The 13,077-nt window shown below is 61.5% G+C and overlaps 1 protein-coding gene across 1 annotated transcript in view; it reads right to left on the bottom strand.

Annotated features, from left to right (window-relative positions):
- The window catches only part of SLC12A5 (solute carrier family 12 member 5), a 68,996-nt gene that overhangs the window by 11,291 nt on the left and 44,628 nt on the right, over positions 1-13,077 (bottom strand). Inside the window, 6 exon segments of the mRNA XM_087959073.1 lie at positions 1,702-1,943; positions 4,284-4,414; positions 5,078-5,132; positions 5,947-6,093; positions 6,392-6,523; positions 6,735-6,829. Of these exon segments, the coding sequence (XP_087815199.1) occupies positions 1,702-1,943; positions 4,284-4,414; positions 5,078-5,132; positions 5,947-6,093; positions 6,392-6,523; positions 6,735-6,829 (802 nt within the window).

Below are 13,077 nucleotides of genomic sequence, written 5' to 3' on the forward strand. Positions count from 1 at the left end.
CAGAGAATGGGCCTCTGCGGGCATCCCTGATCAAGAGACCATTCACGTCACGGGTTTCTTGTGCGCCCATTCGTAAAAAATGAAACTGGGGCATCACAATCCTTGTGGAATTCTTACTCGGTGTTGAACCTCCAAGCTAAGCATCCCGTCTTCGCTCTCCATTTTACTTCCATTCAGCAATCAGCTGTGAATTATTCATGTTTAACATTTTCTGAGTCGAGCTGCAGCCTTTTCCTAAAACTAATAAGCTTGCAGGAAACTTTCCCTCCCCCGTTGCTGCACTGCTTAACGAGGTGCTAAAGAGCCCAACCTCCCCTGCCCTAAAGCAACCCCGGGAAGCCCCTTCGCAGACCCAGCGGTTGCCCCACCCACCCCGAATTCACCCTTCAACCCATTTTCCCTTCGCACCGGGGAGCAAGAACGGCCTCCTGCCAATTCGGCCTCCCTCCCAGAGCCAAGCGCATCCATAATGGAGCATTTTCCCAGTTGCACCACCTTTCTCTGGCCTCGTTTAGCCTTCTGGCACCACTGGTGACGGCCTCTGGTTTTCCCTTAGGCACCCAGATGTGGAGCAGTCACTTTGGTTCCCATCAGGGCCATCGCTTCACTCTCACCCCCACCCCCGAATCCCCAACGAAGGCCTCCGTTTCTCCCCCTCCCTTTTATTTTTAATTCCATGCTCTTCACCGGAGGCGCCTGGTGCTCTAATTCCCTGCCACCTTTTCTTCCCGTCAAGGCCGGTCTGCTCCACACTTCCCTTCGGTCTCAGCCGGCCCTCGCCCTCTCAGAGGCTGGCTCTCCCGGGGAGCCCCTCCTGGCTTTGGGGGGGTTCTGCCCCGTTTCCCCCCACGGCTCCCCCACCCCTGGCCTTCTGGGCGCATCAACACTTCACCCTCCGCACCCTTCTGGGCCTGCCCACCCCCCTTTCCTTCCTGTCTGGAGACCCTCCGGCTGCCTCTTCTGCCTTGTGTCCTTCTCCTGCACACCTGTGGCATAGAAACAGGGCGTGGTCTGCGTGACTTTCCACCTTCCGATACCCGCCTGCCGTTCTCATCGAGCGTGGAAAGGACTCAGAGGGCCAGCCCTGCACCCTGTTCCTGGCCCCCCTTTCCAGGCGTCCATGGGGGAGCCTGTCTGGTAACGGTCAGGAGGCCCTCCAGCCCACTCCCACCCTGGACTTCCCAGGACGGGCTGTGTGTGTATGTGTGTGTGTGCGCGCGTAGCCCTTCCTCCTGTTTGCTGATTGGGTGGGGTTTTTGCTTTGTGCAAACGGGAGCTGAAGGTGCCCAGAGTCCCACTTTCATCTCACAGGCCAAGTCCCCTCAACGCCCTTCTGGGGAAGGCCAGAGCTCCTTTCCCTGCAGCTGTTCCTCCGAGCACATCTGGGCACCACTGCCCTATTCAGCCCCACAGGGTGAAGAAGGACGACGGGACCTTGCAGGAGGCAGCTGGAGGCGTTTTTGCAGCCCTGGGTGCCGGCTGCAGGTGCCGGTCGCTGGGCTCAGGCCTTCCGTTGGCTCGTCATCGCTCGGCCCTGGCACTCCGGCCTTCCCTGGGGCGCCTGCCGGGTCGCAGGGAAGCCGGGCGGTGGGCAACGCTGGTGGAGGCAGAGTCCCCCGGTCAAGCCGCCCCGCCGCCTTCTCCAGCCTTAGGAACTGTCGCCAGGAGCCCCGAGAGCCGCCCACCCCACCAGGCACTTACGGGAAGGAGGGCGGGTCGAAGGCGGACTTGATGACCCCCGCGTAGATGGCCAGGATGGAGAGGATGACGCAGCCCAGGAAGACCAGGGCAAACTTGTTCACATACTTCACGCCCACGAAGACAACGGTGGCCATGAAACTGAGGACGCACGTGCCGTAGACCCGCATGTTGTTCAGCAGCGCGGCCGGTTCCCCACTGGCGTCCTCGGCCTTGAAGATGGCCATCGGGGGGAAGATGTAGGCCTGGCGGGAGGCAGGAGCGGCGCTCAGGGGGGGCTTGGGGGTCTCCAGCCCTTCTCTTTGGAGCTGCTCCCCCCAAGGCTGCCCGGGGCCCTTGCAAGCCAGCACAGAGGCCGGTCAGCCGATCAGCCTTCAGCCCGAGGGCCCCTCAGCAGGGGAGGTGGGGGGGCTCTTCGTGGCCCCCAAAGGGCCATTTCCCCAGCACTTTGGTGAGGGGGGGGCTGCATCTCTTTCTCCCCCTTTGCTCAGTTTTGGGGGGGGGATTAAATGTCAGGTTGAGGTTTCTTGAGGCAGCCAGTCTGTCTTCTCCCACCCGACTCCCATGGGGGATGCTGGGACTTCCTGCAGCAGGTGCCACTGGCCGGCACAAGAGACCGAACCCCTCCTCCTCCTCCTCCTCCTCCTCCTCTTTGTTCTTTCGGTATTTGCTGCCCTCCCCACTCCCCAGGCCGATCCTTCCTGAGCCTCCCTGCCCTCCCTGGGTGGGTGGGGAGCCTTGCATGAGCCCCCCAGCGGCCTCCTCGGCCCCTGTGGCTTCTTGGGGGCCTCTGGAGGGACAAACCACGGCTGGCTTAGAACCCTGGAACCCAAGGGCTGGGAGGGACCTTGGAGGTCATCTAGTCCTCATCCCCTCTCAGCCAAGGGTTATCCAGGGAGGTATCTCTGCTGACGGGGGTCCCTCCCGGCCCTTGAAGAGCCCCTGGGGGCTTCCTGCAGAGGGACTAGCTGGGAGGGCTCTGAGGTCCAACTGGGGTTCTGTTGCTCAGCCCCTCCACCAAGGAGGCCTGGCCGAAGGGAAATGTGGCCGGGGGGAGTCTGGGGGGCAGTTCCAGTAGGAGGGTCTTTGCTCAGGGAAAGCCTCCACAGGCCATTAGAGGGAAAAGAAGGCGAAGGGGTCACCCCTAAAGCCTGCAAGATCTCTGCCCTCTTGGGAGGAGCGGTGGGGCTTGGGGCCCTTCCTCCAGCGAGGGGCCCCATCTGAAGGCCCCTGGATCTCTTGGGGGGTGGAGAGGGAAGGTTACACTACATGCTTGCCCCCTCCCACCACACGAGGCTGCTGAGCACCCTGAGCCAGGAGGGGCCAGCAAAGGAATCCTGGGAAGCAGCAGCGGGGCTTGGCAGAAGCCCCCCATCCCAGAAGCAGCCAAGCCCCCCCCCCAGGAGTGCTTCCTGTTTCCTGGATTTTCACAAGGGAGGGAGGGAGGGAGGAGGCCGGTTCAAAGGTGTGAAAAAGTGGATTGAAGTCGGATATTTGGCTTCTTGTCCCTTTATAGATCCCCGATTCGGCTCCTCTCTTGGGTCCCCTTATTATTAAGGGGGGGATAAGATGGCTTCTCCCATCCTGGCAGCCCGTAGAGATTAGAGATTGTGCCCCCTTGCTGTAGAGATGGGGGGGCGGGGAGGCTGAGAGGCCCACTGGCTGTGCCCAGCCTGAAGCCCTCAGCTCAAGAGCCTCACCGGCTCCGTGCCCGGCCCGGCCTGGTTCGGGTGGCCGCAGCTCAGAGACTGAAAACCAGATGGAAAACCGGCCCCCTCAGGTTCGCCCGAGTTCAGCTCTTTCGGCTAAGCCCACCCGGGATGCCCCAGGAGCGTCTGGCAAGGCCGAGAGTGCCAGGGAGCCAGGAGGGGCAGCCAGAGAAGGAGGGGGTGAGGGAGGGGGCACCTGGGGAGGCCGAAGCCTTTCTCGGCTCTCCAGTTACAGACTCAGGTGACGTCTGAGACCGGCCGGCTGCAATCCTTAGGCAGCGCTGCCATTTAGCCCGTTTCCCTGAGGAAAAGCATCGGGATCCACAACGGGGGGAATGATCTCCCACTTCACCGGGCTAAAGGCTGGGGCTTGAAGGAGGGGCGGATCCATAGACCCCGCCCCCTTCCTGCCGCCCCCTGCTGGGGGAATCCTCGCACGGAGGAGGACCCCGTGAGACGGTGCGGAGGGTCCCTGGCTCCGGAGGTGCCGAGAGCTGCGGCCCACTCAGGCCTTTCGCTGGCAGAAATCACTCCAGCAGAAGCGCTCCGGGTCTCACCAGGCGCTGGCTGAACGCGCCCAGCAAGCCCAGCTCTGGGTCACTGCAGGCAGCCCCAAAGCGGCCCCCTTGGGGGTGGAGTCAGCTCTGTGGGGTGAACATCGCAGCCTCCAGGACGGGAGTTGGCTCCCTCCCTCCCTCCGCTTCCTTGGCAGCCGTGGGGGCAAAGGTTTGCATGCCAGCCTCCTGCCCAGCTTCTCCCCTGGCAGCTCCAGGGGCGCCCAGGGCAGCCCCCCCCACCTTCTCTTCTCGTCTCCAGAGGCCAGGGCCTTCCCTGCCCTGCCTTGCCCACCCCCGCAGCCCCCACCCCCGCACTCACCAGCAGAATCTCTATGGTACCCAGGATGTACATGGCACCTGCAAAGGTGGTGCCCAGGTAAAAGCAGAGTCCCACGGCCCCTCCAAACTCCGGGCCCAACGAACGCGAGATCATGTAGTAGGACCCACCGGCTGGAGGAAGGGAGGGAGGGAGAGAGGGGGAAACATCAGCTGGAGTGACCCCCGCACTGCCCAGGGAGGAGGGCATTGGCTGCCCCAGCCCCTCAAGGCACCCATTGCTCTTCTGCGGGGGAGGGGCACCAAAGGCTCTTGTGGGGCTCTGTGGGGACCAATAGGGGGTGCCCCCTTTCTTTTTGCCCAGTTCACCCCTTGGGGAAGAAGACTTTTGCCAGAAATGCCCCGGGGGTGAGAGATGGCACACCCCTGTCCCAACCCCTCCGCAGGGGGAGGTCTCAGAAGCAAATTCACCCCCCCCCCCGAGCCACTAACCCATCCTGCCTGGCTGCACCGCCATCCCCAGGTGGCAGGGAGGGGGAAGGCAAGGACCCCTCCCCAGAGAAGGAAACTCCTCCCTCTTGGGGCTGCCTCCCTCCAGCCGGGACCCCCCCCTTCATCAGGTGGGGCCCTCAGAGGGGCCCCCTGACCTTGTGCACCCCCTTAATGCTGCCAACGAGGCACAGACGGCCCCCTTCACCCCCAAAGAAGGGGGTTCTCCTGTGCCGGCCCGATCCTTGTTTGTGCCTGGCTTCTGGCAGCCCCCTCCCCCCAGTCCCTTCCTTTGGGGGAGGAGGGTCTCCTGGGAGGCAGGCCACCCTCTGCCCCCCCGCTACCCACCTGGCACCACTCCGTTGGTGGCGATGGCACTCATGGAGATGGCCGTCAGCATGGTCTGTGGGGAGAGAGGGCAGCCGTGGGGACCCAGCAGGGAGGGGGAAGCCAGTTCCGACCAGGCCCTGGGACCGTGTGTGCGTGCGCGTGATTTGGCTGATTCCCAGAGAGGAGGGGGCAGAAGGCATTGGGGAGCGGGGGGGGGGGGGCTGAGGCCCAATTTTTTTGAATGAATTCTCCAGCCAACGGGGGGAGAGCTTGCTAGCCTCTCCTACAACCGCAGAGCTTCCGGTGGGGTTTCATGCTGGGGGGCAGAAAACCCCAGGGAGTCCTTGGGAGGGGCCCAGAGCCCACAGGAGCCCCACCTTCTCAGGGCAGGATCCCCCCAGCCAGCTTGGCCCCAGCCATCGCCTGCCCCACCTCTGCCAGGGCCCCCTAGTTGGTTGGCCGGCCAGCTGGGGCTTCACCCCACAAGCAGAGGGCAGGCTGTGGGCTGCGCGGGGGAGTCGCCTGGAGGCCGCTGGGATTTGCCTCTGGGGCCCTGGGTTGGGCAGCCGGGCCTGGCTGGCTACTTCTGGCTGCCCAAGAGGGAGGGGGCTCTCTCGGGGGGGGAGGGTGCTGGGTCCATTGGCCACCCGTTTCCTTGTACCTTCATCCGCCCAGCCAGGTGCCCCAAGCCTGGCTGCCCTCCCGGGTCTAACGTGGGTGCTCCCCCAAAGGCTGGCACCCCTGTGGGCCAGTGGGGACAGGGCGGGTGACGAGGGGGGGAGCCTTTTCTTGGGCCAGACTGGCTCTGGGGCTGTGTCAGGAGGGGCTCCTCCGGCCAGACCCTCCCCTGCCCGGCCAGGCCCCACGGCCAGAGGGGCACTACTCACACAGGAGCAGCAGAGGATGACCATGCAGAAGGACTCCAGGATGCCTGAGATGCCCACCACCCAGGTGAGGCGTAGGAAGAGGATGACGCCAAAGATGTTCTGCAGGCAGGGCAGGTAGACGCCCATGAAGGTGCCCATCCGGGTGGCCTGCAGGGGGAGTGGGGGCCCTGAGGCTGTGCCCAAAGGGGGGGCTCCCTCCCCTCCCCTAGCAGGTGCCTTCCTGGCTCCGCCCTGCGGGATCCCCGGGCAACGGGGGAGGAGCCACAAGCCGGGGCGCCTCTTACCCCACACCGCCACTGGAGGGCAGCGTGCAGAACAGGAGGGAAGGCCGCGCTCGGCTGCAGCCCAGATCTGGCCCTGAGGGGGCCGAGGGGGCTCTCCTGCTCCTAGCTGGCTGCTCTATGGGGCCCACTGTGGGGTGACCGTTTGCGCCCCCCCCCCGCACCTTGACGGGCTTCTTCTTGGCCCCCTCATTGTTCTCCGCCTCTTCGTGCTCCCGGCTGCCCTGGGGCAGGTTGGTGTAGTTGGCCAGGCCGCTGAGCAGGGAGGAGACCATGGGGCTGGTGTCCATCTCCTCCTGTTGGGGAAGCAGAGGGAGGAGGGCTGGTGGCCGCTGGGGGGGGAGGAAGGCTTGCCTCTCTGGCCTGCCAGCCCCATCCATCCCCTGGATTCCTGTGGCTGAAGCTTCCCCTGCCCAGCCCTGGGGGAGCCCCGGGTGGGCTGCTCTGGCAACTCAGGCGGGGGGTGTGAAGCTTCTGCAGGCCAGCCCCCCCACCCCTCCCCCTGACCTCAAAGAGCGCCATGTTCTTCCCCTCGTAGTCCTTGCCCTTCTCCAGGTCGGTGCTGTTGATGAAGGGGCTGCTTTCTTTGGGGTTTCCATCGCCTGCAGGGAAAGAGAGAGAAGGGCTGAGACCGCCATCCCGGCTGCCCCCCGTTTCTTTCACCAGCCTCGCCCAGCCCAGCCAGCAGCCCTGGAGGCCACCCAGAAGGCCAGGCCTTTGCCAGGACGCACCCACCGGCGGGGCCCACACGGCCTTCCCAGACCAGGTGTGAGCCCAGGCTTGACCCAGAGAACCTGCCCAGCTGCCCCACAAGGCTTTGGCCAAGGAGGGGGGGCCCTGAGAAGCAGAGCCCCTCTGAGAGGAGGCGCCCAGGATCTAGAGCTTTCACAGAAGAGTTGGGCGCCTGGCATGGCGTGAATCCTGGCGCCCATCAAGTCCAGCTTGATTGGCACCCCTTGGCTGACCGGCCCTCATGCCCAGGATCAGCAGGTCTTCCCTGCCTGCCAAGGAGAGTTTGTGTCATTTTGACCCGGACGCTGGCTCTCCACCTGAGAAAGCCTGGACTACCTTGATGCCACCTGCCCCACAGGAGTCACCTCCCCCGCAGGTGTGTGGCCAACCTCTGGAACGGTTCTAAGCCTTCGTGTCTCCGTGTCCCCCAAGTTCTGGAGCCACGGGACACCCAAAGCCCCTCCTAGGAGCAGGAAGCAGCTTTCCACAAAGGGGGGGTTGCTGTGCGGGGAAAAGACGGCGGCTCAGGGCCTCCAACCTCAGCAACTTTAAGACCTGTGGACTTCAACTCCCAGAATCCCCAGGCAGCATAGGATAGCTGGGTGGGGAATTCTGGGAGTTGAAGTCTGCAGGTCTTAACCTTGCAAGGTTGAAGACCCTACACTACACAATGTTCAGAGGAGGCAGAGAAGCCAAGCCGCCCCCCCCCCCGTCTCAAGAAGGCTTCCCACAACGCCCTAACATCCAAACCTGGGTTAACCCCAGAAGAGTGGCCAGGTTTGCATTCCACAGCCCAGCCTGCCAGCTACACTAGTGTGTTGAGGAACGTGTTAGCCACACCCAGAGAGACACGGGCTTCCTACAGCCCCACTGACCCACAAATGTCCTCCTCTCGCCCGGGGGTGGCGCTTGAAGGAGGTCTGGTCAGAAGACGGGGCCTGCCTCTTATCCAAGGGACAAACGCTGAAATGCTTTTATGCCCCCTCCCCCAAGAAGACAGGCGGAGACCTATAGTGACGCTCGGAGGTCTGTTACTCCCCCCTTCACCAATGATACGATTCACAGAGCGAGTTGCCACTTAGGGCCTCCTTGCTACTTTTTCTCGCAGGAAAAGGCAGGGGGACCCAGGAGGGGTTTCCTGGCAGCCTCCCGGCTGACTCCGGGGTGGGGGGCCCCTGGGAGCGGCCAGTGGTGGGCAGGAAGGGCCAGGACATCCAAGCCATGTGTGCACAACGGCCGGGCTGGCCTGCTCTGGTGTCATCCACCCGGGACGCCCCAGGACGGAAAGGATGGGGAGATTTTGGAAACGGGGCAAAGAAGAGCAACTGGAAGGATGAAAGGCCCGGAGACCGAAACCTAGGAAGAACGGTCACAGCAGGAACTGGGCACGGCCAGTCTAGAGAAAGGAAGGACTGGGGCAGACACCAGAGCAGCCTGCCAATATTGGAGGGGCTGCCCCCTAGAAGAGAGGGCCAAATTATCCCACGGAGCCCCTGAAGGCCGGACGAGAAACATCCAGCAGAGAAGCAACTTCCTAAGTCAGAACAGTTAGCCAGTGGAACGGCTTGCCAGAAGGAGAGGAGGAGGAGACTGGACAGCCACTTGTCTGAAATGGTCGAGGGTTCAGCAGGGGTTGGTCTAGAAGACCTTCAGGCTCCCTTCCAGCTCTATTCTGATGGATGGATGGATGGAGAGGAGAGGGCTCCAGGGTGACTCTGGGAGCTTTACAGCCAGCTCAGGTGTGTAACAGGCTCCCCCTCCTCTCCCAGTGGCCTAGCAGGTGCCCTTCTGCTGCTGGCAGACTCCGGACAGAGGGGCAGCCATGCTGCTTTGGGTCCATCGGGGGCCAAGATCGGCCTGAGGTCCCTTTGGGTCACCCAAGGGAAAGATGGCGTCTCTCCAGAACCTTCAACGTTGTTGCTGTCCATGGCTCATCCCTTGTGCAGGCACACACACACACACACACACACACACACAGAGCAGTGCCTATGGATGGCCAGAGATCACTGGGAGCCCACCCACCCCCCGCCCCAGCCTCATGGGTGATGCAGCACAGGCCACTCCTGGTCACGAGGCACCCAGGCCACGTTTGTGGGCATCCCGGGCGAGTCAGATTGCAGCACTTCGGTGGGTGGGAATGGCCGAGGAATTCCGACGCTCTGAAACCTCCATGCAAAGAAATGCAAGCGGCCCCTCAAAGCCCCCCGCCCCCCCGGTCGCCTCCATTATCGCTGCTGGGATTCAGGGTTAGGAAGGAGAAGTGCCCATGGAGCGAAAAAGCCAACGGCAGGCGAGGAAAGGACGGTCTCGCCTCTGGAGCAAGGATCCTCCCGCAGCCCCCTGGGAATCACGGCAGGCCACCAGGGGCAGAAACGCTACGGAGAGCCCTGGTGGGCAGCAGCCAGTGGGCGGCCAGGGATGGCGGCTTCATACACTGAGCAAAACCCAGGCTTCATAAATCAAAACGACAGACCACCACCTTGTGCTAACCAGTTGACAAGCAAAACAAATGTCCCCCTTTCCAGGCCTTTCTTGCTGGGCTCCAGGGGAGAGGCAGCTGAGCTCCACGGATGCCCTGCTGGGTCCAAGGGAGCTGCCCTGCTTGGCTGCCCTCTGCTCCAAACAGCCCCATGGCTTCTTTCCGGAGGCCCTTCCTGACTGACTCCCTGCTCCAATCTCTGCAGGGCTTCCACATGGGGGGGGTGTGTGTGCCACCCCCCCTGTAAGCCCCAGACCAAAGTTGAGCTTCTGCTGTGGCAAACATTTGAGCTCCAACTGGATAACCCCACACGCCAGCAGCCTGGCCCAATCCTGCCTCCATCCAGGACACCCGGAGAAATATAGGCCGATAAGCAAAGTTGGAAGGATCTGGAAGGATCCCTGAGAAGGTCTGCAATGCAGGATGCGCAGCCCCCCTGTCCTGATGGATGGGTGTCCGGCTTAGCTGTAATATTTAACACCATGAAGGATTTGAGTGCCCAGAACAGGATGGCTGCACGTGCCAGCCTTGAAAGGGCCAGCCAGCCTCACCCGCTGGGCTCCTGGCTGTGACCTCTGGAGACTCACGGAGCACCGGAGTGGGGCCAGAGGGCTGGAGAAGGGAACGGGTTTTCCTGTCCTCAAAAATGGGAAAAGAGGACCCAGGTGGCTGCGGACGTGTCAGCCGGACGTCAACAAACACCAGAGACAAGTTTGGAGGAGTCAGTTTGTGAGCATTTAGAAAACGCTTTAAGCCTGAGAAATAAACCATGGCAAACGAACCTGGACTTATTTTTTGTTAGAGCAGCCTCGTTTAGTTGACACGGGGAACGCAGGGGGCCTAAACATCTAGACTTTAGCGAAACAGGTCAAAATCTTCATGAGGTTCTAATTAAGAAAAAAGGGAGCAAGTGTGGCCTGGACAACACGGCCATTACACGGGTACTGTACAGAGGTGGGCAGAAATCAGGCTGCGAGGGCATCCTGGGCTCCGATTGGCGCCTGCGACAATGACCATCGTTTTGACAAGCCACCAGCAAGAGGGATTAAAAGATACACGTGGTAGAAGACAGACTTTACAGCTCAGGGTTGAACTGAGGGGGGGTTGTGCTCTCTGACTTTGGTTCTTTTCCTGTAGACGTTTCATGGCCTAACTAGGGAACATCATCAGTGCTAGAAGGGAGGGGGTTTGTGGAGGGGGAGGAGGAGAAGGAGGAGGAGGAGGAGGAGGAGGAGGAGGAGGAGGAGGAGGAGGAGGGAGGAGGAGGAGGAGGAGGAGGAGGAGGAGGAGAGGAGGAGGAAGCGACAATTGTGGGGGTTTTGTGGTCTCTGACCTCTGTTGTTTTCCTGCAGACGTTTCATGGCCCAACTAGGGAATATCATCAGTGCTGATGATCAGTAATGAAATATCTGCAAGAAAACCACTAAGCTCAGAGAGCACCAAAGACCCTCTACAAAAAATAATAATAGTTATTACACTCAGAGATGACGAGATGAACACTGGGGAGAGCCACACTTGGTGGTGAGAGGCTCTTGACCAGGTAGGACAATGGGCAGAAGCCGACACTTGTGGAAGTCGAAGTCCGACACTTGTGGGAGAGTGATCAGAGGGCTGAGTACGGAAGGGGAGGGACGATTCTAGGCAGAAATACCGATGGAAGAGACCTCGGAGCCTTGGATGACGCAGCTGCAAGGAAGGCAGATCCAGGCAGGGAACAGCGTCAAGCTCAAAAGAAACCACCATTCCTCTCTACCCTGCAGTGGCCGAGCCTTAGCTAGGATCATGCAGCGTCCCATTCAGACAGGACCCTGATGGGCTGAAGCCTCTCCAGAGGAGAGCCACTGGGATGCCCAGGAGCCTGGAAGGAAGAAAGAAGTTGGTCAACTCTGGTCTGGGGGAAAGAAGATTCCGTGGAGCCTGGATCTTTGTCCTTGAGGATCCGGAGGGCTGCAGCGGAGGAATCAGGGCAGAAATGTTCAGAATGGATCCCAAAAGGAAAATAAGAAACGGTGGGTTGGAATGAGGAGGAAGCAGAGTTTGCTACAGACCAGGAAAATTTGGCTAACGGTTTGACAGGCTGCCTCCACCAAGGCTGTTGGCTGGGGACACCCTTGTGGGAGACCCCTGCACTGGGAAGGGCGCTAGGCGAGATGGTCTCCAGCACCCCCACCCTTATCTTCCAGGATTCGGCCCAAAGCGGGTGGGCTGATGACGGAAGCCACTGAAGGCTGGTCTCCCGAGAAAGAATATTCCGAGATGTGCAGGGTCCAGCCTGGCTCGGTCCCCGGGACCCCCCGAGGCTTTGCCTTCCGAGCTTTCGGACTGGTGCCGGGGCCCATCCCGAGGGAGCTTCTCTCTGGCAGAATCGGTGCTGTTCTGGGCTCTTGGCCAGAGAGAAGCTCCCCGGGATGGGCCCCGACACCAGTCCGAAAGCTCGGAAGATCAAAGCCTCGGGGGTCCCGGGACCGAGCCAGGCTGGACCCTGCAAGGTTATCCTGCCACATGTAGACCCCCTCCATTCATTCTGGGATTGATCTGATGCTGCTTCACTGCAGGCTCTCTGCCTCCTCCCAAGGACCCCGGGGGCAACCCCGGCCCCTCCTCACCCAACCGCCGTGCAGACCACGGGAGAAGGTCCCGTTCCTCTCCTCCTGCTGAGCCTCGCGGCCCTTGCTTCCCCCCCCCTCCATGACCTCGCCTGGGTGCCCACCAGAGGCCCTGGCTTCTCCCCTGCCCAGACCTGCCCGTCCCCTGCAGCGCCCGATGAACGGAGGCTCCGGAGCCATTGCACACCTCCCTTCATTTGTTCATTCACTCTTTGAGTTGTGGGCGTCCCTGGTATGGCTGACTCCTTCAGGAGCCCCACCACTCCCAGGCCCTGGGACAGGGGTCCTCAAACAGGGCAACTGTAAGACTTGTGGACTTCGGCTCCCAGAATTCTCCAGCCAGTAGCCATGTTTGGGGACCCCTGTCCCAGGAGGAGACTTGGATGGGTCTGGGGTAGGAATAGACAGAATTTAACAGAGGTGGGAGGGACCTTGGAGGTCTCCTAGTCCACCCGCTCTGCCCGAGCTGGAGACCTTAGACCAATTCAGATCAATGGCTGCCCAGCCTCTTCCTAAAGCCCCCCCTCCAGTGATGGAGCACCCACAACTTCTAATACAGATTATGTCTCCACCACCCCGTCCCTACACTGACGATGCAACTGGTTTCACCTGCATATGGGTGGAATTGCACCCCAAACTGCTGCATGTCCCCTTCTGGTGGCTTCATAGAGTCAAATCCAAACCCATTCAGGCCACCCCACCCCACCTCTCCCAACCCCTGGAGAGGCTTCCTGCTGGATAGGTTGACCTGCCACAAGCCTCTGGCACAGCCCAGCAGCTTCCCTGGCACCTCCTGGCCAACCTGCTGAAGCTGCCCTCTCAGGCGGCCACCGAGACGCTCTCTGGGCTGCTGCTAATCCACCCCGGCATCCTCCGCTCGGAGGCTCTGCTTCACCGGCCTCCAGTGACAAATGGCACAGTTGGCCAGGGTGCCCGGCACCAGCTCAGCAAGTTTCCGCTCTGCCACCAGACCCAGAGCATCCAACCATGTTCCAAGCGAGTCGGCTTTACTCGTAAACCACTCTGTGAAAGA

Source organism: Notechis scutatus, chromosome 3 (assembly GCF_049901735.1).
Source record: "Notechis scutatus isolate UNSWTSFEM ecotype Mainland chromosome 3, rNotScu1.2, whole genome shotgun sequence".
NCBI lineage: Eukaryota > Metazoa > Chordata > Lepidosauria > Squamata > Elapidae > Notechis > Notechis scutatus.